We start from the raw sequence: 24,805 nt of genomic DNA, 5'->3' as shown, positions 1-24,805 counted from the left end.
ACTTCCAGAGGTCCCTGCTGACCTCCACCACTGTTATTTTGTGATTCAGTGAAATACCAGATTTATTCAAGTCTGTGGCAGAATCCCGGAGACTTCATTAACACAATTTTGTGTAACACGGAGTATTTTCATTGAAAGATGATGATGCTTAGCCTATCTGTTTTACTCACTGTATTATTTGGCATCACTTACTTAAAATGGAGAATAAGTCATGTACAGTCATAAATATTATCGCACGGTATTTTAAAACTTAATGAAGAAAAACATTTTTCAGGGTAATTTTAAACTTCAACCTTATCCTGGTGCTTGGTAAAACCTGAGAGGATCTGAATGATTTAGGTTCTAACTGTTCTGTCTCTCCTTGGGAAGATTTAGGAGTAGTTACTACGTGCATAAGATGGCTTTATATATTGTGGAGGCAAAGTACTCTGACAGGTCTATTTTTAAAGTCTCCTGTGAACAGGGATTTTGAAAACCATGAACCAAGCCACTTTTTTACTGTTATCACTATTAAGTACATCTGATTTTTTTTTTTTTAATCTCATTTTGGTTGATAAAAATTCAGAGTGATTTTGTAAACTCAGAAGAGTCAAGTTGTGAGAAGTCAGAGTTTGACCCAATATACTTTGGTTCGCCCTTACTTCGCCCTGCACTTTTAATCATTAGTATGAGCTGATTGACAGAAAACTGTTCTTTATTTCTTATTATTTGTGAATTGCACTTAAAATTAAGGTCTTCATTATGAGAACATGGCTCACTGTCTTTTATCATCTCTAGATCGTTGTATGCTGTATTTTGCTGCTACCTCTTTTTCAATTAATTAGAAAAAAATTCACTGTCTCTTCTGATAGACAAACTATAATTTTATCTGTATTGTTCATGTGCCTCATGCAAATTATCTCCAAATTACCTCTTATAAACAGTCATGTCAGATGTGTCAGAGCTTGTGATTATGATTGTGAGATAACCCGAATCCTTGTGCTTATAGGAAAAGTTTTCTGTGATAAGTAATTTCAACAAGAAGAAAGTTTCAACTTTCTCCTTGATCTGGATGTTCAAGACTGAAGTTTTTTTCAAGAAAATATATTTATCAGTGAAATAATCTCTGTAGCCAAGTTTAACATAAGGGGTTTACACTGCTGCAACTGTGACTGGAGCTAGCCGAGACTTATTTATTGTGTCTGTCCTTGCATCCTTCATAATCCACTTAATTGTTCTTTGCAGTACAGAATGGGGACAAAAGTCATTTGCAAATGCCAAGCTGGTATTTACTACTTTGCAAGAATTCACATGCAGTTTGTTTGTAAATAATGAGGAAATGTGCCATGCACTGTTTTGTGTGTTTTAAGCTTAGACACTGCAGTAGTCCTGTGTTAAGACCCCCCAGTATAACTGCATTGTTATTAGGAGAACACTATAGGTAATTTAAATAGCAGTGTATAGTGGTGAACAAAATGGTTACCTATTTCTTTAAAAAGATGAGAATTTTTGAGATCACTGTGTTCTCCCTGAGCAAATGTTTTGCCAAAGGAAGAAGCTCTATCCTCTCAGTGCTCTCGGAAGCTCTCTGGCACCACAGTCCTGCCACAGGGCCTGCACAGACACCCCACTGCTCAGGTCCACCTGGCTTTGCTCTTTCCGTGCTGTCTCTGAAGTGGCTTTAACCTACTAAACATTACTTATTAAATAACTGCACTGCACATTTGAGAAAGTTGAGGTAATATTCAAGGACTGTGAAAAATGGATTCAAATTCTGCTTGCTTGCACAAACTAATCAAATCACAAATGAACTTTTTTTCAATCTGAGATCTTTCCTTCCTCTAGTGTTATGACTCTGTTCCCTGTGCGCCCTTCAATATTTCAATTCTCTCCATGTCTGCTATACTTCCTTGGTTTCTGGAGCTGACACCATGATCCCAGCCTTCATTTGCCTTGCAAGCCCTGCAAGAAACTGGCTTGCAGCTTGTGCTGTGCTGCTGATTGCCCAGATTGGCCAGCCAAGGGGGTTATGCATTCTGTCTGAGCAACGAGAAATCTGCAGACTATGTGCACTGAGATGACAGGATGGCCTGAGCAAGTTGGGTTACTTCTCTGTGTTCTATTTTATTTTTGCATTGAACTGAGTCGTGCCTAGTCTACTCAGTGAGGAACCTGAGCACATCACCTGCCATTTTTATCCTTTACTTGTTATAGTTGCTCTCTTTTGGATGGAGAGTTTTACTTGATATTGATTGCTAAATTAAAGCAGAGAGCTTCAACTTGTGGCACCAGCTCTCAGGTGGCAGCAGGAGATTACACTGCCTTGATTGGTATTACTACATGGTATTGCCAAATGCATTGCCTAGATTCTTCACGTTGTAGAGGGAATCTTTAAGGTAAACAAACAAAACAAAACAAACAAACAAACAAACAAACAAAACATATTCTTTTAAGCCATTTTACTGGAAGCCCATGTTTTCCAGCTGGCCAGCTGGCCATCAGGCTGAGCAAGTATAAGATGCCACTTCTCCATTTTGTCATCGTGTGCAGCCCCTGAGCCTTATCTTTCCTCCAGGGAGCAGCAGGGACTCCAGTCAGCCCCACCCCAGGTGAGAGTAGCAGAGCACAGGGACAGCTGCCTCCTTGACCCCCTCTTCCCCAATGCGGACCTAGATTCTAGTGAAGCCCCTGCTCTGGAAGCATTCCTAAACACAGGTACTGCTGTACACCAGGGGCTGTCCAGCTGCCACCTGGAGCCCCATTCCTAGACTAGTAACATTTAAGAGTTGCCGTTGCAATAGCATGGCTGGAAACTCACCTCTTGAGTTTCCTGCAGGTGTCAGCTTCAGGAGGTGAAGAAAATGACTTGCTGCCTATCAAAGGTTCATCTGAATTTCAGGGCTGCCAGAGCTCTCAGGAATTACTGAGGACATCCATAATTTGAGTTATTTTCCCTGAAACTTCCAGGTTTTATGAGTCAATAATGAGCATTTTGAGTTCAGGAGTTATTATAAAGATGAACTCTTCAGCAGGCACCACAGACTCCAATGACTACATTGCGTGTCTCATATTGTTTGGTATTTCACCTCTCTTACAAAAGCCCTGTTGCTAGAACCACATTAGTAATACAGTGATCTTATTTCCAGTTTTAAAATGTTTCATGGTGCTGGGCTGTACCTTGAAATTTTGAACTCAGTTCAAAAAATGGTTTTATAAAAATCTCACAACTTTAAAGCCCAACATCATTTCACATTATGAAATATCTGATTCATTTGGAAAGCTCAGGATTGTCTATGTTAATAATGGCCCAAGAAGATCTGTCTTAACAGGCTGAAGGCAACTCCATTTGTAGTCAAGGATTGCACATGATCTTCCTGGAACTGAAAATTGTACATTGTGCAATTTTCATGACTTGTATAGCCTTTCTATTTTAAGTTGGTTGAAACCTGAAGTAAATCATACAATTCTCCTTATACTATCATTCATAGTGCTAACTTCCATTAACTTGACATAAATAAGATTATTTCTTAAATTTAGATAGTGATTGTTTTCCCTAATAACATTACTCAAAGAAAAGTTTGTTTTTCTCTGGTACAAAGTCAACGTGAACACAGTAAATGATGGCTTTCTAGGTAACAGATATATATGTGTGTGTGTGTGTGTGTTAAGCAGATTAAAAGTTCACAGTATCATTTTTTTATTTGAAAATGTGCATGTGTGATGAGGTCCAATAACTATTCCATTACTTAAACAAACCACTTAATCCTCCATCTTTTTAGGAATTTGGAAAAAATTTCTGTGAGGTTTGGGAAAGCCAAATAAAATGCTTCTTTTCAGGCTTTTTGGAAGATTCAATGGGAAGAACAATTCTCTTGTGGATTGTTTGTTTTTTCCTTTTTAGAAATATCTTTTCAAGGTAGAAGAGATGATTAAGTGACAGGTGTGCATATGGACCTCTCCAGCTTTGTTGTTGTTTACTGCACAGGGATAATGCCATGTAGTTGGCTGCCTGTAGAAGTGCTGAGTACACAACATTGCTTCATACTGCAGCTGTGCTGAGTGCAGGGAAGAAGTGTGTGCTGCTGACACACCAGTCTGGTGCGTAATGCTAAATTCTGGGTTCTGACAATATTACTTTCTAGTCTTCCCATTGCTCTAACTATAATCCTTTAGCCTTCTCATGCAACAAGCTCCCAGCTATACAGAGACTTTCTAAATATGGCAGTTTCATCCCAGATCAGTTTTATAGTCCCAGAGCCAAGTGGAAAATTGATGGTTGATTGTTTTAGTATTTATGCTCTCTGACATACGCTCAATGTTGTTGTATGGGATGAATTTAAAGTACATAGTAGGATAACAGATTTTGAAATTAACCTTGATTAAATGAATTATAGAATTTAATGTGGAGGGCAATAATATTTTGGGGTTTTGGCTAAGTTTAATGGTTTCTCTAAGCAAGCAATGTACAAATGCTAAAAGACTGCAGATAAAAGTAAGTATAACTGAATAGAAATGAACATGAATTGGTAGATTTAGTTTGGCTTCCCAGCTGATAAATATTTTAATGATAAGTAAATGTATTCCTCAAATTGCATTTTGTTTAGCAGTCTTTCAGGTTCAAGGCATACAATATCCTCAATTATACAGTCAAGAAATATATATATATATTTTAACTCAAAGACTTTGTCCTGACTTTTCTGAAATCCTTTTGAAGTACTCCCAGCAGCACACATCCAGCAGAGGCTCAGCTGCTCAGAGAGTGCTCTCCTGGAGGGGCTGAGCTCACCGCTCAGCTCCCTGTGCTATGGTCTAACTCAGCTGGGCAGGTCTGAAAAAATAAATCTGTCTTTTCTGACAGCATGTGAACTCATACAGATAAGGATAAGCTCTTATCGGTAGGCTGTGCAGGGAAAGAGGTTGTACTCAAAGCTCGTCCTGGTATTTGCATGAGAGACAGAAACCTGAGTAAAGTTTATTCTGCTGGGAATAAATTGGGGAGTGGCAAAAAAAATGAGCATGAGGCTACTTTGTTACATCATGTTTCTTAAGATAGCTGAAAGAACAAGATTTTAAAAGAAGCATGGCAGGAGGTGAATTTCCATCCTCACAGGAGGAAAACAAGTTAATCTTCCTCTTCCCAAACCATAGGTGAGAAACTTAAAAGCGTTAATAATATCATTTTGTGCAGTTCAGACCGAGAAGGAAGGATTAAGCTTTCATACCCATCATTTACACTTAGGAAAACTGACATTTAGCTCTTGCTTAAGCTACAGCCTTTCTCCACATGATCAATAGCATATCAGATTTCATCTAGTATCCTTATTGCTTTTTAAGACCTATCCCCATCCTTACCAGCAGTTTGGGAAGGACAGAATATTTTATTCAAAGTTGTTCCAGTGCATTTGATAGTGCCCGGCAGTGTCAGCCTTCCTCATGTGCTGTTGCCTTGTTGTCCCGGTTCACTCACCCTCTAGCTGTTGCAAATCTCTGTCTCTCCAAGCATCCCACACGCAGCCTGAGCTGGGGGCTGGCTCCCTCCCCATAAGCCAGCAGCCACTGCCAGCATCTCCTGTAGCACTTCCTTGCCAAGGCCACAGGTCCACCACACAACACAGGGGAGAAACAGCCCAAAGTAATTTCTCAGTCACCTATGCTTCCTTGAAGGCAGATGAAAAATATTTAAGTAAACAAATAAGTAATGCTGAGACATTACATAAGTGCTGAGGAAAATATTTTCTCAGACAGTTTTTCAGTAACCGAAAAGAGACAGTGATTTCTCTATATGCTACTTCCTTATGTGGCTTCTTGCCTCATTTACAAATTAGATCTGTATGTGCTTCCCCATTTTTTAATTTTTTTTTTATTTTTTATTTTTTTGTCTTTTTACGAAAGGTCAAATCAGTCTTTTCAATTTGCATTACAAGGCTGTAATATTTAGAGGCACCCACCAGCTCCCTTCAGTAACGCTGAGAACCAAATTGCTCTTCTGTCAGACACTTCAAAGGAAGCAGGTATTTGAAAATTTTATGTTTTCTTTCTTTTTTTTCCACACTTACCGTGATTCACAAAAATGAGTCTCTGATCTATTTCACTTGTTCCAACTAAAAAATAACAACCAACAAACCAAACAAAAACCTCAGCAGTATCTAACATAGATCCATTGCTTATTGCTGTTTCTGAAATTACAGTGATTATAAAGGAACATGGGAGCACATCCCACAGCCTCCATCCTGTTCTAACTCTTGCTACCAAGTGGGTGCTTTGCCAGATGCAGATAATGAGATCCCAGGCACCACCCACCTCTCCACCCAACAGCAAAATCAGCATTTTGTGATATTGATAAAGTGATATTGCATTTATATATCCAGCTCTGGTCTATCAGCCAGTTAACTGCAGTGCCCAAATTAGGGGCACAGACTTTTTAAAGACTCAGTCATCTCTCTAAAGGGCAAAGTGGAGATATCCCAGATCTTTCCAGGTGCAGTGCTGTCCTACAGCCAGGTCCTCTCACAAGGAGGCTGGAGTTCCACTGCACTCTGTACAGCACATTTTTTTCTAGGGAAAGAAAGCCAGGGAATGCAGTGCTCACTGAGGCTGCGTGACTGAAGCTGAGACCAGTCCTGACTTCTTGACAAAGCCTCAGAGAGCACAGACTCCATTTCAGAGACACTGCAGATGAAACCTAAACCTAGCCCTGTCACACAAGTGAGATACTTAAAGCTGAACAGTGTGAATTTGTGCCAGTGCAAGCGATTTTATCTTCAGGCAGACCTGTAAAACACCCGCTCTGTTTGGAGGAGCTACTTCTAATATATTTTCATGGCTCTGAACTGAAATTACTTTCTAAGAAAAGCAGCTATGATGTTTTTATTCTAACATAGTGGAAAAGAAAGAAAATTCTTTTTTTTTTTTTTTTTTTTTTTTTTTTTTCTCTCTCTCTTTTTTTGTTTTTCCCTAGTTACAGTGAGGTAGATGCAATTCACTTAATTTTATCCTCATTGAAACTGGATTTTAAGAAGTTCAGAGGTTCTGGCAGGCAAGGAGTTTTACTTTTGTTTTTGTGAGACTAGACTCAGATATTTATTTGCCTTTTCCTCTCTTTTCCTCTGCTACTGAAGGCAGCTCTGCTGTGTTTCCAGTTAAGCCTGACTTTTTATGGTGAACTAAAAGGCCAGATGAAAATCTGTGCAGATTAACACTGAGAAGATGGTCAAAAAAATCAAACCCAGCTTAAACTGTAGATGCAGTGTAACTGTTAAACTTCATTCTGTTCAAGTGAAAAAAAAATAAAATAATTGTCTGTGGATTCTGAAGCCAAGGCATTAGGAAGGGCCACCTAAAAATGGTTTCCATACAGGAAAACTGTTGAAGCAAATGTGACCTCTATCAATGCCCAGGTGAAGTATCTCAGGGTTTTTGCACTGCTCCCTGTCAGTAATGGCATTATTTAAATCATTTAGACTGACATTTACTTTACTTTTTTTTTTCGCCACATGTCAAGTCAGTGGAAAGCTCGCAGGAATACAGGGAAATAATGACAGTCAGTGAGGCTGGCACTGCCAGGAATGAAGTAAGACTCTCCTTTCATTTCAGTTCTTTACAAAATGGTAATCACAACTGTAGGCCAGGGCCTTCAATTCAATTTTGCCCCATCCCTGGAGGCACTCAAGGCCAGGCTGCATGTGGCTCTGGGCAGCCTGGTCTGGTGGTTGGTGACCCTGCATATAGCAGGGGGGTTGAAATTCGATGATTACTGCGGGTCTTTTCAACCCAGGCCATTCTATGATTCAATAATGCAAGAGCCACTGAAGCCTTGCAGATCTAGTCCTTTTATCAGTGTCATGTTCATGTAGCAGAAGACCTCAAATTTTGTGCCACCAAGATCAGCAAAAGCTATGAAAGGCCTGATAAGAAGTGAGAAAGTTGTGCAACCTCTCTCTTTTAGCTGCAGCAAACTGCTGCACCATCCATCAGTACTAGCTTAAAAATACACCTCCAGGATAAGTAGTTCACTTCTGTGCGCTTTGACCTAATGTACATAAAATGTGTTCTTTTCTGTTTTCCCACCATGCTCAGCTTATTTTCTCTCTGTTTCTCTCAGTATTTATGTGGAGTTGCACTTTCTTTTTGCGGAGCTGAGTAGTTTTCCATTTCCTTTGTTTGTAAAGGAGAAGGCTGTGGAGGAGAAAAAAGGGCAGGCTAGAAATTATGTGGTGCCAGAGCATGAGCACAAATAGTGAGAAGTGAATGTGCTCTTAAACAATTGGAGTAGTCCTTGGCACACTTTTGGACAGGCCGCTTAACACCCTCCCAAACCATCTTAAAGCATGTTTTGGGAGTCAGGAGGGGGTAGGAGCTATTCCCAGTGAGCAGTGTGGATACAGCCAGCACGTTATGGATGCTAAGAGGGCTTAAGAGCCTGAAGGATTTTCCAGGACAGCTGGCCTCACAGGCAGAGAGCAGCCCTGGCCATGGTTAATCTCTAGTATACATGTAGCCAGAGAATTTGTGTTTGGTTTTTTTTGTTTGTTTGTTTGTTTGTTCTGTTTTGTTTTTCAACAGGAGAGATATTATTGAAAACTCACCAAAACTGATAGTGAAACCCACTGGCAGGTTTAGTGTCAGGGGGAATTTTTAACTCTGTTTTGAAACCAGTTAGCCTTGACAGAGGAGAACCTCTTGGGAGGTAGATCACAGCTCTGTTTAATGAAAGGAGTTAAATTCACCTCTCACCAATAGTCCAGGCATTCATGTGCAAGCTGGTACTCTATGTCTATCAACAACTGGAACTTCCCACAAAGGAGTCACTGAGAGAGTTTTGGAACTTACTCCCTGCTTTAGTTGACAGCTGAAATTTGAGATGCTGCAGATGTGTTTTTTCACTGTTGTCTCTTGGAGACAAAATCTGTAGAAGATGGAGGTTCTGTGTATAATTTTTTTTCTTTGCTGTAAAATCTGAGAGCGTATCTACATGCTTCTTATTCTTTTTTTCTTTTTTTTCTTCTTTTTTTGTTATTTTTATAAAACAAGAGAAATAAAAATGGGTCAAGTGCAAAGTATAACAATATTTGTTTACCAGCTTCTGTAAAACCAGAGCTCTGGAAATCTGCAAGTCAGTTACTGAAAAGAAAACAGAATCATGTCTGGTCAGCAGGAAACAGCAAAATGCTATCCTGGTCCCAAACCTTGAAGTTGGCTTTTGGGACATTTAGCTTTTTGTCTTGTCTCACACTTGGTAATATCCAAGGTAATTTTGAAATAAGGTATAATTTTGTAGTGAAAAGTTGAAATAGATTTTGTGGAAAGCTAATGGTAGTTTCCTTATTTTCTAAGAGCATTCCCTATTTGCCGTGTCATTTTGTCAAAATATGTTTCTAGTTTAAGTGGAACTTCAAGGACCACAGACTGACTTTACTTTCCATGCTGCGTTCCCTCAGTAGTAAACTGGTTTTAGGTATTTTGCTTGGTCATTGTAAGGACAAGGACAAGGGTCGTGGGGACACAAGCCAGGATGATTATCAGCTACCTCCTATCCAGTGCTGCTTTCAGCAGATTTCTGCCACTTTGGCAGCAGAAAATGCATTGCTATAATGGCGGCAATCTTCTAAAAACTACTTAAAAGAGGTATAGCATCGCTCATGTTTGATCCTGGAGATTGTAAGCTTGATTGCATACTGTCAACAAAACAGAAATGACTAATGTTTACTTAACACTGAAGTCTACCCATTTGCAGGAGTGAAGAATGTTTGGTAGGCCAGCTAATCTGTATCACCTCCCTTACCATTTTCCAGGCATGTTCTGGCTGTCAGGTGGTAAAACAAATGTTTAGTAGGTTCAAACCGAAACTGATGTGACACTGCAATTTTTATCTTCATCTGACATTCACAGTTTGATTTTTCAATCAAAATGAAATAACCAAAATGGCTGAAAGCTGTGCAGGGTGCAATAATTAAACAGGACTCAGTGCTAATCCAGCCCTTGAAGGGTGGCCATGTCTTGATTGATGCTGAGCAGTCACAGACCCTGTGACCTGCATGTGAGCTTTGCAGTCCCAGCAAGCAGGAGTATTTTTCTCCTCCAGAAATCTATCCTTTTCCTTCATATCAGGAGTAGTCCTGGGCATGAGCTACTCTAGAAGGATGTAAACAGCCTGGGAAGAGGGATGAGTGGGAGCCAGCTTTCCATCTCTTCCAACTCATCTGAAATACGCTAGGAAATCTGCACAACAAACCCTAAGCACTTTTGCCACCTAGCTTGCTCCTGGCCAGTCTCTTTCAGCCAGTTTGGTGAATAAATATCTAAACCCCCACTGGTCCCAATGGCATGTTTGTCTAGTGCTGTCAGTTGCTTGAGGCATCTTCTCTATAACTCCTGTTTGTACCTTCTGGCAGCTGGGAAACATAGTGATCAAAACACAATTAGAGTGATACATAAAAGTGGAGGATTTTCTTTGACTGTGATGAACTAATAGCTTATCATTCCTCATGCCTCGTGTATCCAAGATGTTTTTCCAGATGAAGCCTGGGAGACATGAATTTCTGTGAAACAAGACTATGTTACTATTTAGTTTGGTCAGCATGTGTTACTCAAGCAAAAGTATTCCAGCTGAAACCACAAGTTTGTCTGAAAATGACAAAATTAATGGAACTATACCAGCATAAACTCTGTTATTTGTAAAGCTGTACCATAGTTTAGCCAGAGAAGAGTTTATCTTGGAATTAAGAAAATGATGTTAAAGCAGTATAAATCTGCCTTAGTGATGACTGGGTTTCCTCTTAGCTTTGTGAAATTATTTTCTGCTTTCAAGTAGATTGTAACCATTCAGAATGGCATGTGAATATGGAATTTTCAGGCATCTTTTTCATTTCTTCTTTCAAACACTCATGCTTACCCCTCTCATTTCTTTTTTCAAGTGAAATGCCTATTATGAAATGTACTCTTCGATGAATATAATCCATGTGTCATTATGCTCCTTAGAATCAATTATAGGAGCTCTAAGAAATATATGATGAAGCAAAAAGGCTTTACAGAATCTCATGGTATACGTCAACAAGTATATGTGCTATAACATTGCTAATGTTCTACCCTATTTGCTAGCAGCATAAAAGAAAAAAATGAGAAAATCAGGTTAGGGATTAATGAGCTAGCAGTGGCCTGACAGAGGAAAATAAATAAGGTGTGTTCTGCATCTGAAACAGTCACTGCATTTTTATCATACTTCTAATAAGGACAAATAATCCTTCTTTCTTATAATTAAAGCTACACAAATTTCTTCTGCCTATGAAACTCCGTGTATTGTACCCAAAAATGAGAAAGGCGCAGTGACACCATTCTGTCATGTTGTAGTGTCTTTGTCCTGTGTGAGCTCCCTGCGCAATGCCATGACCTCGCCACCTCTCCTGAATGCAGGCAGTAGTGCAGCTGACAAGTGGTCCTGCTATCCCGGCAGTATCAGAAGGAAGGTGTATGCAAACATCTCATCCTCAGTGCACGGATCCCAGCACATGTGCTTAGGTGCTGCTTGTCATGCCAATAAGATAAGTGCTTTTCCCGCTCCGGAGGCAGACCAGGTGATGGAATGAAGGCAGCAGTGGTGTTGTGTAGTAGCCACAAGTCCTCTCCTAGTCTGCATAATAATTAGAGAGCTTGGTTATTCATGCTGTTCATTGACTAGAGGACTGTTCTGATTCACACAGTACCTGTAATTCTGTGCCAAACTCCAACACTGAGGGTAAGCAACTAGTGCAAGCTCTCACAAAACTACACATATAATGAATGCATAATACTGTCAGAAGGAGCAGAGACCTTTATTTACTTTTGCAGATGTCATGGTTTGTGTGAGGACAGCAGACCATGGGAGGATCAAGAGAAAAATAATTAGTGCTCCACATACCAAAGTTTAGAAATTCAGGAAACTCCAGAACTGCTAAGGGTAGATACTTGTTCTGTTTTTCATTGTATTAGTCACTTGGTTTAAAGATCTCTTCTGACCAGCATGACTGAAACAAACACTGGAGTCATCTATGAGAGCAAACCAAGAATGTGGTCTGTGTTCCCTTGGCACACTGTTGTTTAGCTGCTGACAGTTTTCAGTCTGACACACATCTGCTTTGTACAGCACTCAAGCCCAACAGGGCAGCACTGCTCAGCCATCAGTCCCCACTCTCCTGTGGGAACCCACTGGTACTTTGGTTCCCCTTGGTTTCTTCAAGTCAGTCAAGACAGCAGTAACAAATACAGAGTTCAGGAAAACTACCTACCTGCTAGTAATTTTAGCCAGTATCTGAGGTGGCATGAACAGTTATGTCTCTAAATGTTTGTCCTGTAATGACCACACTGCTGAGGCCACACAGCTTTGTTCTGGCTACCCAGATCCCCTGGGGGTAAAGCCATCCATCCTCATATGGGATGGACCTTACTGAAGGCTTTTAAGACAACAAGGTCAATTTTGATGTCCTTATCTTCCTCTCTTCCTGAAGTCTGTTAGGGTGTCATCCTTTTTTGTTTTGTTTTGTTAGTACCTATTGCTTGCAGATATGGACTAATTTTATTTAAATATTTTTCCAGTTCTCTTTCCCATTTATGGGAAGTTTCATATTTATCAGGGAGTTATTTGCTTTGATCTCCACTTGGAGCATATTTTAATTTGTCTTTCATGCCTGACAGAGGTCTCTGCCACATACCAAGACCTTCTGCACCATGCTTGAATTCACTCCTGCAGTCTGTACAGCCCCTGAAAGATGCAGTTCCCCATCATACAGCTCTGAAAGCCACAGCTGAGAAACAATTCCAGTTTTGGCTTGGTAAATAACCCAATTGTACTGACCCTGCAATTCATTGTTAGTCTGTCAGAAACCCAACACTTTCATGTGATATCAGTTAGTTAGATCTTCAACTGAACTCCAGACTACAAATTTGCAGCCAAAGGCAACAACCATCTAATGGCTGTAAATCAACATTATTTATTTATTACAACATTATTATTGTTGTTGTTGTTGTTTATTGTTATTATTATTCTAGGAGAAAGCACTACCAAGCCAAAGTCAGCTTGTCCAGTTAGCAGGATGGACTACAGGTTAAGTTCAAAGAACCCTTTTACTTTTTCTGATTCTAATAGCACAAATAATGGAGCCTAATCTTATCCATCATTTAAAGAGCTGTAGGGAGAACAAACTGCTGTCGATGAGGGAAAAGTCTGGAACAGCAAGCAGCCTGCCCTCTCTTGACATCCTGCTCAGCAAATTCCTCGCAGATTTCCTCCCAGTGTCAGTAAAACTAACAGAAAGGTTATTTCATAAAATTTTGTGTGGATTGCTAACTTGTGAAAACTGAAGGACTTGTGCCCAAAGCAACAATACAGACTCAAGTAAATAATCATAGCATTTGTCTTTAATGCTTAAAGCTTAACAGACGAAGGAAACAGGAGAGAGACTGAAGAGTTCCCCTGCCAAGTACCGATGCTGTGAGAACATATTGAAATAAGTAGCCAATAAATGTCAAAATTAAGGTGACTAATCATATGAAGCCTTCTTGTTTGATTGGAGACTATTAGGAAAGATTTCCAGTTTAATGTGCAGTATGATGAAGGATGGAAAAAAAAACAAAAAAAACAAAAAAAACCACAGCAGAATTAAATATTAAATGCTGAAGTCTTTATAAATCATACCAGCTATTTCTTCAGGGATCACAATAGCTTTAGCAAATCAGGAATGCTGTAATGCACAGAGATGTGATCAGGGTGGACAGCAGAAGAATATTTGCTAACAGTGCTAGACAGGCAACGTCCCTAGTACCAAGTTAGGAACGTGAATGAAACAACAAATATGCTAAGTTTGGAAGACTGAAATAACGTTGTGCAACTGGTCAGAAACTTTTCTTGTTTACCATGCTGCTTTCAGAAATGCAGATGGATATCCAGAATGATAATATTAGGCCCTCATTCCCAAACACTGTAATTCAGCCAAGATCACTGGTATGCTCTGGCTGCTTCACTCTGCTCTAATTAGAAATCAGTCTTACAGCTGCTTTGTAGTTGTAGAGCACAGTGGAACAGCTGGATCATACCATTGACTATGGCCCTCAAGCTCCTTGGAAATTACTATGTGAACATCAAAATTCCAGCCCTTCCTGTCATTGTTTAGGCCTGAGTTCACCTGCACCTCCAGCTTCAGCATACAACACCTTTGTGTTTGGATAAGATTGGAAAAGTATCAACATTGTTAACTGAAGACAAGAGCACATGTCATTATTGAACTGATTTTAGCAATCTTTTATATAAAGTAATGCTATTAAGGGCAATGTCCCTGAACAGGAGACTGCCACACTTACTGTGATTTAAGGCTTGCTGTAAAATAAATCTACATTTAAATCTACATAATTTTAAATTATTTTATCTCTTTTTAAAATAAATCTACATTCTAAATCTAAATCCAACTAAATTTTATAAATTACAAAGGTTTGACTTCTTTGGTGACAGTCATAGTCTAATCAACTAGTTGATGCAAAACTCCATACAGCTGGTTAAGCTACTCTGCCTCTGTATTAATGACTTCTGAACAAAACACGAATTGTCATTTGTCCTTGTGGACTTACCTTGGTTTACACTGAGTTAAAGAGCGCTTTAAATGCGTATTTGTCATTTCTTCATTAGCATACTTACAAAGCTATAGTCTACTATTCAGTCTTTACGAAGCTTCAAGAATTGCTATCTCTGTTCCCACGGGGACAGGTGGATTAAAATGGCAGTCCCGAGTTATGGTGTGACAGGATGACACACTGGTTTTCATGAAGTTTGGCATATGCAGCTCAGTGCATATAGTTGATTTGCTGTGCTTGAGGTGAATGCTGTGTCTCAACTAGTCATGAGTTAAGTGTCAATTCATTTGTGCCCCTTCAGGTTGAGTCATCTTTCTACAGAGGGATCATTAACGCAACGTGTTACTAAGCAGTGTAAGGAAATAATCTGTTTTCCAGTGGAAAACACGTGTAAGACAGACTTGCAGTATTCATTCTTAAAACATGTAGGATGTTCTAGAGCCATGAGGCCATTCACCGTAAGCCATGAAAAATAAGCCATGGTTAAGAGATGAAAGTAGCTGGAGGCTGTGGCCCACAGGGACTCAGAAGGAAATACTCAGAAAATACAGGCAGATTGAATCCCAAGTGCTCTCTCCTGAGAGGAAGTATGGCTGGAAAGTTAAAAACCCATTAAAGTTAAACAAATTGAAAGTCCCTATCTGAGAGGAAACATAGTACAATGTTTATTTTTCTAATACAAACCTGAGACCTAAAAGATTTCCTGTGGTTCTCAGGTATTGTTTGTGGCTATAATGGAGAACTGTTTTTAGAAAGCGTAATTTATGTGTTTAATCCAAGCTATTTGATGAAAAACACACTGCGCAAGCATTCAGGAAGTGAAAGGCCATTGTATACCTGTATCACCCATTGTTTGGATAGGAGCAGACCTACAATGCAAGGAATCTCATCATGAAACTCTTGCACTCTAAAACTTTGTGTCTAATTTGCTCCTTGCTTAGGCTGCTGGCTGAGTTCCACTGAGTTAATGAAGTAAAGGCATGAGTAACCAATGATAATAAAAACCCTATCTTCCTGCTGAGTGTGAAACTACCAAAATACTAAGCTAATCTGAGCAAGAGATTTATAACGCTGGCCTGAGTCAAGTAAGTAGCAAGCCGCAACAAGCCCAACATAACATTAGCCAAGCTGATTAGTCAATTTATTTTAGGGTTTGCTCCATTACTACCAATCTGCTGCCCTGAGATCCTTATCAGCAAAGTGTGTGATGTTAACAATGTTGAGAAGCATCTGTTTGACTAACGTACAAGCTGCAAACTAAATCCAGAGGTGAATTTAAATGAAAGATTTGGAAGCAAAGGAATATTATTCATTAGATCTACTGATATGAAAACTAGGCAAGTTTCAGGCATACAGGCCCTTCCTCAGCTTTCTTTCTTTTTTTTGTTTTGTTTTGTTTTGTTTTGCTCAGGCAACTGAGATTGTAGTTGATCTAAACCAAAATAGCTTTCTTCACAAATCTTGCCTTCCTAGTGTTCTTAGATTCTTTTAGGTCAACTAGGTTTAAAAAGTAAAAATAAAAGGTTGCAGAAGATATAATCATATTCAAAAGTAGATCAGAGTAAGGCAACATGAACTTCTGAGAGTCTCCCTTGACTGTTATATAAGCCATTTCAAATAAGACACTTTTTAGGAAACCAGCTTAATTTAAATTTACACTGCCTCACATTTTACCTTTTACATTGATTCTGAACCAAGCCTAAACTCACTATTGCCTTTTATTTTGTATGGCATTAATATCTTGATCCCAAGCAGTGATCAAGACTGCCTCATGGACAATAAGAACAGTACAATTACAGTCCTAGATGGACTATAACTACGTTATAGGAAGGTGACAGAATTGAAATATAGATCCATATGCAAACATGTCTGAGTATGTTATGTACATCTTTTTAATATTGATAAGTATTAAAACACACACTGATGAATCTCTACTGTCTTCTGGCTATTTTTAATCAGTGGTACAGGATGAAACCTTGCAGCGTAAATGGGTCTTTAGGGAATGTCAACCTCCTTGGCCCAGTCTGCACTGTCAAGGGAGAAGAAAAAGAAGACATTTTTATTGGAGGAGAAAACAGGCAGATTAGGCTAGTTTTAGTTGAATGTGTTGCATATATTTTAACTTGAAATGGACTTGAAATGGTAAGAAAGAGAACTGTGAAAAGATCTGAAGATAAGGGCAAGTGGCTTAATTTGATGTTGCTGATGGGATCCAAGAAGACTACTGTTTGATGAAGATGATTTTAACAGCTGTGTTTTATGTGAAACCAAAGCTCCATTACTTGTAAACTGAATGATCCCAAGGCTCCCATTCTGTATGTGAGGTCAATTTGTGCAATCTGTCTGTACTCACACTACTAAAGACTTCTATTTTGGGACAGCATGGCTGCAACTGGATGTTCTTTGAGACTAGTCCTTGGAGCTGGTTGGAACAGTGGTGATTCTCCTGGACCAAAAGTGTGCCAAGGAGCTGCCGACAATTTGGTGATACAGAAGGTCCAGTAGCAGAGTCCAGGACCAGCCATCGACATTTACTGTCACTTTTTGATGTCCTAGAATAGAAATAGCCCCAGTATGCAGTGTAGATGCTTAAAAGAACAGAGCTGTGAATTTTCAATAACCAAGACCTGACTTTTTGGGGAAAACCTAGTCTTCTGGAAGGACTGCTCTGATCCTGCCCATTTACTTCTTAATGTTTTAATGCCCTCTTGTGCTCTTAATCCAAACTTCAGGTTTCCTTCATGGCACTCACAGACTAACAATCTCAGACAGTACTTAGCCAAAGATGGAGTTTGCCTTCTCAAGTTTTCTTAGTTGCCCCTAATAATCAATAAAACCAGTGCTTTGCTGAGGGAAATGTTAGAGTAACCATTGTTTATCAGGTAGTCACTGCACTCTCATAGAGAATTTATACTCAAGAAATATGCATTTAAAAATTTTAATTGCGTTCTTCTCTCTCAAGTAAACCTCATGTTAAAATAAGATCTACTTCAACAAATGTTTATTTTATAGTGTTAGATTGTGAATGATCAAAATGTTGACTTTTGGTGAAAGACCCTGGAAAATGTTCTTTATCGTTTTCCTGCAACACTTAAAGCTCCATACCCTGTAACTCATATCAATGTCTTGACATACTGATAAACATAGTTACTCTTTCTTTAGGACCGTCTTAAATTTATAATCAGTGCTCTGGATTCAGTGTTTACCGCGCACAAAATTGTTGAAATGTCTGAGCCTTCTGTGCCCTTCCCTTGAGTATAACAGTGTATTTTAGTATTTATAAGATTGTTGTTCTTCCAAGAGACAGTATTTCTGCTGTGGTTTTTTGTGAGTAATTTTGTTTATAAAACGCTTATTTCTTTCTAGGTAGGGATGAGATCCCGAAACCAAGGCGGAGAAAGCTCGTCTAATGGGCACTTCTCCAGTTCCAAGCCTGTCATCAGCCATGCAGAGAACGAAAAACTCCAGGATGATGCCAAGAAAAAGAACAAACCTCATCGGAAGGAAGATGAGGTCATGGTTTCAGCAACTGTCAAACGGCACTCAAAATCACCTGGACCTAGTGAACGAAAGAACAAGAAGTCCATAGAGTTTTCTAAAGAGGACTTGATAAAACTTCTCAGTATAATGGAAGGAGAACTGCAGGTAAATTAAACTTTTTTTTTTTTTTTACTTTTTTTTTTTTTCCTACTATATTTTCTATTTATCCATGCATTTTAGGTTGTCCATCATTTTACAGTGAAAAGCTGGGAAAAAGCAAGAAAATCTGTTGAGTGCAGTCTTGGGAGGAAAAAAAAAACAACTTGTATCATTGCAGGGCAGTACCCACATTTATAGTGTTTAATTTTACTTTATACAAAAGCTTTTATGTGTCAGTTCCTAAAAGATGAAGCTATCATGCAGGTAGAATAAAGCCAGACCTGATTAGAAATGTATGATGTTCATGTGGTTCAGAAACATTTACCCCGAAGCCTTCATTTTGATCTTGAAAGGGAATTCCAAGTAAGTCACTAATGTTTCCTGGGTTGCAATAAATATGGTCTGTAGTCTTATCCCTGAGTAACTCTCCTGTTCAATACATGGAAATTTAGATCTTCACCATCAATTTACACTTCAGAGTCAAGTTTTGCAAACCTTAAAGGACTGTCCATCTCCTCATTATCTCCATGAGGAAGATGGGGATAGCTGCCAACTTCTCTGTAACATGGACTGAAAATTCTCAGCAAGCTTATAAATCCGTTGTCCTGCACAATACTTTTAGGGATGTTCCCCTAAATTACAAGACCTATAGAGATGTTAGGCGCTGTTAAAGTATCCTGGTGTCACAGGAGAGTTGTGAGGACAAAGACACTGATAACTGTAAAGTGTGTCTGTTTTTCTGCTTCCCTACAGTCAGGGACAGGAATCATTTTGTTTTATTCATGAGTTTTTAATTTCATCTCAAAAAACCCTGTTTGAATTAGTTATTTACATCATACCTGTTGAACTGTTGCTGAAGTGGGCAAGCTATAGTTCTTTGGCTTGAGATGAGAGCCTGGCTTTGACACTGCAAGCGAAGATGAGCCAAGGAAGGCTTCAGCCAAAGTAAATCCTCTGGTATTACCTCCTGGCTGTCACAGTGACCTAATACACTGAGTCATTTTGTGGCTTTTCATTTTCAGATCTGTACAGACACTGCTGGTGGCTGGCTGGCATTTTGTTGGGGTGGTAGATCAGGCTGTGGTTTATTTTGAAGACACTTCAATATTGGCAAAGCAAGCAATGTATAAGCATACATGAGAAGATTTTGTTTTGAGAATAACAGCAGGCTGTACTAGTAAGGTCATCCAATTATTTCTATAAGAAGAATGGCATTAAATACCACAGCTGTTTGCTCAGCAGCCATGATCTGCACTAGCCAATGTAGTGCAGGATGACATTGCCTTGCACACACCAAACAGTGATCTCAGCTAGGGGAGTAATGGTCATGGCAACTATGGATTTCAGGAACATAAACTGCTAATGTATGCATGTGCTTCATATGCTTAGCTCACTGTGCACACCATCTGAGATCACAGCAAACACAGGCACAAGTCATATATGGCTGCCGGTATCAGTTCTGAATCCTTACTGTGGGACCTCATTTCTCCATTGTAATTTGTAAGATGAAAGTGCCAGTAAACAGTGTAAGCATGCCCCAGCAGTGATGTTTATGTCTCTTCTCTTTTTTTCCTTTATTATAATGACCTCAGGTAGCTTGCCTTTGTTTTAGCCTCCAGTGCCAACTTGGACTCAGCTTTGCCTGTTGTCAGATTTCCTGGCTGGGCCCTATGCTCCCACTGCATGTAGAGGAGACAAAGTTTTCATCAACAGCTGAGGTCACTGTAGCTTAGGCTTTATTTTGTAAGAAAACGAAAGGGGAAAAAAAGCATACAGAAGTTGCAGTGATGAAAATGTGTCCCAGTGTACATGACAGGAGAGTTCTTAAGTGCAAGTCTCAGAAGGAGAGGAAGAAGCAAATGGACTGATGACAGAAACTGTTTTTAAAGCCATTGTAGCTCAGTTCAGTATCTTTTCTCTTGTGGGATCCTACCACTTATATTAAAAAAAAGTGTTTACATGGTCTTTAAGCACATGTTGAATATTGAATACACAGAGGCAAAATTCCATGAAGGTATTTTCCTCCTGTACAAGAGGGAAAAAATAGTTTTTTAAGGCTATAAAACTGATTTGAACAGAAAATTTCAAGTATCAGTAGAATCAATTGGGCCACGAAGGCACAGTGTTAACTGGTAGGATTGTTTCAGGCTTTCAGTCAAACCAACATCTAAATGTTACTAATTATGGAGTAGCACAGACAGCATAAATCTCTACAGTGATGATATCCTCCTACCTGTGGCTCACAGATTTTTGTTCAATGGCCCATGTGTTTGTCATGCATATATTTCCTGTATGCTGAGCAGAGGCTGCTTATCTCTGGCAATATCAAAACTGATTTCCAGCATTACCTGGTTAGGGGCCTGAGAGGAAATGAGCAACAGCATTCATACATTTTTACGATTTGCTCTTTTATTGCATGTTCACTAAAAGGACAATCATAAAATCTTATTTACAAATGCAGCATCCACTGCAGTTCGTTGAGTTTTTCAAGAAAAAAAACAATTCCTTATCTAGATTCTGTGCCTTTGCAGACAGATGATTAGCTTGGGAGATGGTTTCTATATTTCACACCAACTAAAATATGAGCAACTAATGCACTTGAGGCCTTTGTCATAGTCCATGCTTTATTCTGTTTCTTCAGTGCAGAACTGGCATTCATCACTTGCAGCTCAGCTACCCATTCCCATTCCCTTGCATGAGTAAGGACAGGTGGACACACTCCCTTGGGTAGCTGCTGTGGAGGAGCAGAGATGTGCTCCTCAGAGGTGGCTGTGGAATGGGGTTTGCATGAAATATGTAGTAAGGTATCTACTGTATGGGATGGGCAATATCTGAAATGTGACATCTTGGGAATGTGACTGTAAAAGATACAGGTTAAAACATAGATAAACCACAGGACACGGTACCTGAGGACTCTTCAGAGCTCCAAATAATTTAATGTGAGATTGGTTTCATACTTACTTTTGAGAGGAAATACTGTGTAGCAGATGTTCAGAGGTAAACCCATTTGCTTGACTTCCCTCCTTCAAGTCCAAATGACTCTGGTGTTAAAGAAGCTCTTTCCTTCAATTTGTACTTATTTAAGACTTCATTTAATGGTTCCTCTGAACCCAATTTTCAGAGCAACAGTAACCAGGAGAAAATGCCTCCCATTTTCTGGGGAGCAGAATCCACTGTACTGCAAAGTGTACTCCACCAGTATCCCTATCCTTGGTTTGGCAACCAGCCCTTCTTATAATGGCCAGTCTGATTTGGTCTTTCTGTAGAGGTTGCTAGTCAAAACATTATCCCGGATGTTGTATTAAGACTGCCAAATACTGGGAGGCCAGAGTCGATTTTGAAGTTTGGACCTTCCACATGTGAAGGAAAGCTCCTTTCTGTGGTAGTCAGGGCTTGTTTTCAAGCCTCAAGCCAAAGGAAAGAATCAGAACTGGGAGACCTAGAAGACCTGTCTTTTGGCTGGATTCTTGGGATGAAGCCCAAGGATCTCTTGGAAAGAGTCCAGCAGAGGGCCACAAAGATGGTGAAGGGCCTGGAGCATCTCCCCTGTGAGGAGAGACTAAGAGAACTGGGTCTGTTTAGCCTTGAGAAAAGAAGGCTGAGAGGGGACTTGATCCAGGTTTATAAATACCTGAAGTGTGGGAGCCATAGTGGCGAGGCTGGTCTCTTTTCAGTAGTGCGTGGGGACAGGACTAGGGGCAATGGGCTGAAACTTCAGCATAGGAAGTTCCACACGAATGTGTGCAAGAACTTCTTTACAGTGAGGGTGACGGAGCACTGGAACAGACTGCACAGGGGGGCTGTGGAGTCTCCTTCTCTGGAGATATTCAAGACTCACCTGGACACCTACCTGTGCAACGTGGTGTAGGGAACCTGCTTTGGCAGGGGGGTTGGACTCGATGATCTCTAGAGGTCCTTTCCAACCCCTACAATTCTGTGATTCTATGATTCCGTAATTACACTGGGACTTGTCTGCTGTAGTCCCTGGCCAACCTTGCTGGCCTCTCATGGGCCAGACAGCATTGGAGGACCTTCGCCTTAGTAGGTTAATTGCGTTTGTGCTGCTGATTATCAAACTGCGCATTGCACTGGCAGCTTTGTCAGCTGCAGGAGGGGTTGTTGAGGGGCAGTTACAGGTCTGATTGCTGCTAGCTGAAGTAAAGTAACCATGTGGGGGAGGAGTCTTACCTGGCTGAACCAGAAGGAGATTGTCTCAGGCTGCTGTGAGATTTCTCCTTGCCCTGGGCATTTCAGGGAAGGATTTGCAGAGGTGGGTGAGGGCTCTGTCTTGTTGTCTCAGGGAAGGCCTTTGGGAAATACTTAGACACTGGTGGCTATATGTCCTGTCGTAAGATAAATCCTCTCTCATAACAAACTCAAACAGCAGGATGAGTTTGGTAATACACTAACTAAGCATGCTAATATTTTATAAGATATTTTAGCATTTATCAGCTTTCTATCATAAAACTAAGCTTTGAAGCTTAGCTCATTCCATTTCCTGTTTTCTACTTTCTTTCCTTTCTGTACATACATACATTTTATTAATATATTTTATTCTATGATAATTATGCTCTGTTCTCTTTCCTAAGAAAAGTCTCCCCCTTCTTTTGTTTTCTTTCCCTTTTATATTTCTCCAGTTTTGACCTTTTTCCTTATTCTACTTTTCTGCCACTTCCTAATACAAGGTTTTCTTCGTTCTCATATTGTAGGTGAGTTCATTGACCCATTTTCCTTAAAGTCCTTGACAAGCAAAAACCATTCATCTGCTTCGTAACAAGTCCTTCTTTAGACAATTAGTTCATTTAGCCTTCATTGTGGATTTATCAGGATGTGTTTTAAGACTAGGTAGGTTGTTTACCTTGGCTAATTCTATTGAACTGAAAAGCTTTAATGCTTAGAACTTTTTTTGTCCTTTTAATTTCTGGTCTAATTTTAATTGTGTCCAATGAAACTTTATGAACTCTGTGCCACCAATCGCTTTTTAAATAGTCTGCCTGTTTCCCTGTGATTTAAGGTCTGCTGTGTTTATAGATGGCAGGCACACACACTCTGAGTCTTCACTTCTCTATGATAGCTGTGTCACCTTCTTTTAGTCTCCTCTAGCAGAAGAGGCTTCCTACACTTTTGGTCATCCCTTGATTAGTGCCTAGCTTTGTCTTTCTTAAATTACTGCATCTAGAGCTTTGTGTGCAATGCCTTGCACGCTGATTTTGATATTTCCTTTTCTATGCCGAAATGGCTTTACTTGACCCTCCCATCACTTGGTAGTGAAGGAATTTGACTCTATAATCGTAATTGCATTATTTTTCTCTGTTTTTTTTTCCTCTTGCTACTATGTGTAAACTTTCACACAGTGCCTTGAACTTCTTTTTTTGTTGCAATTCTTGTCAAGGAAACAAGAATTTCCTGAGAAGCACCATTGGTACAGCCCCCTCAGTACTTCTTGGTTAAAAACACTGTACAAACTCCTATATTTTTCTTCATTATCTTTCTTGTTACCCTTGAATTGATATTTTTGAATATTGAGTTGCCTGAAGATTTGAGCAATGGATGTTCATTAGGTGGGTGGAAGTCAGGAATGTTTCTTTTGGATAATATTAAAATTGCAAAAGAAAGTTGGAAAAGATGCCACAGCACTGATCTAGGGGAAACAGTACATAGCAGAGTGAAGAGGTAAGAGCTTCCACATGGTCATTAGCCATATCTCACAGTCTGAACATCTATAGTTATCTGAAGAGAAGCCTGAGTGAAAACTATATATACAGCCACGCTGAAGTGTATGCGGAGCAACTTAAGTGTTTGTAACTGTGAAGTCTTGTTAATTGGATTTGGAAGAGTTTAGGATTTTCTGAGCATATCATACGGATGAAATTCAAATTCCCCTAGAGAGGATCTTTGGCATGCACAGAGCTACAGTGGAAAAAAATGAAGGTAGGGTTAATGTGAAGAGAGAGAAGTAATTTAAGGAGAATGGAATGAGAAGAAAGAGGTTAGACAAGAAGAAAATGAGTGTGATAAAAGGGGGATGCAACAACAATAAATGGATCCAAGCTAGAGACATGGAAATAGAGAAAGCAAGAATTAAGATGGTACCCATATTGCATCCTAAAAATGTCTGGCATAAGAGTACCACCACAAGGAATTAAAAAACTCTCCCATCTGTCTGACTCCTTGTTTGTGTTTTCCTAGTGAAGCAGGCTACTGCAGGACAAAAAATCACTTTAGGGTAAACTTCAGACCACAAATGCTCTTTTATTTTCATTGAATAATTTGTAGCCAGATATGTTTTGTTACCCTAGAGCAGCATGTTTTCCTGTAGTTTGTAATCATTTATGTTAAAAATGCAAGAGATACCAATCTTGTCTAGCCAGTCACAATAATTACAAATTAAAATAAAATAAAATAAAATAAAATAAAATAAAATAAAATAAAATAAAATAAAATAAAATAAGATCCTGCTGTGTTATGAGAGAAAAAAAGATAAGGCAATATACTGAAGGAGTTAAATTGTTCTACTCAGGCAACTTCCTGCTCCCTCTGAAATTAAGGGCAGGGTTGCTATCAACCATAGTGATGATAACGATCTCTTTGG

At 39.5% G+C, this 24,805-nt stretch overlaps 1 protein-coding gene across 5 annotated transcripts in view; it reads left to right on the top strand.

Annotated features, from left to right (window-relative positions):
- FILIP1 (filamin A interacting protein 1) overlaps window positions 1–24,805 on the top strand; it is a 107,225-nt gene that overhangs the window by 28,496 nt on the left and 53,924 nt on the right. For 4 of the 5 annotated variants that reach the window (XM_072330811.1, XM_072330808.1, XM_072330807.1 and 1 more), the window contains exon 2: window positions 17,941–18,219. In XM_072330811.1, coding sequence (XP_072186912.1) covers window positions 17,947–18,219 — 273 coding nt within the window. In that variant the 5' untranslated portion in view covers window positions 17,941–17,946. Of the gene's footprint in view, window positions 1–5,871; window positions 5,991–17,940; window positions 18,220–24,805 lie in introns of all 5 variants that reach the window. The other variant, XM_072330812.1, reaches the window with a different exon arrangement.

Source organism: Excalfactoria chinensis, chromosome 3 (assembly GCF_039878825.1).
Source record: "Excalfactoria chinensis isolate bCotChi1 chromosome 3, bCotChi1.hap2, whole genome shotgun sequence".
In the NCBI taxonomy this organism is placed as follows: domain Eukaryota; kingdom Metazoa; phylum Chordata; class Aves; order Galliformes; family Phasianidae; genus Excalfactoria; species Excalfactoria chinensis.
This window is presented reverse-complemented; position numbering and strand designations above follow the sequence as displayed.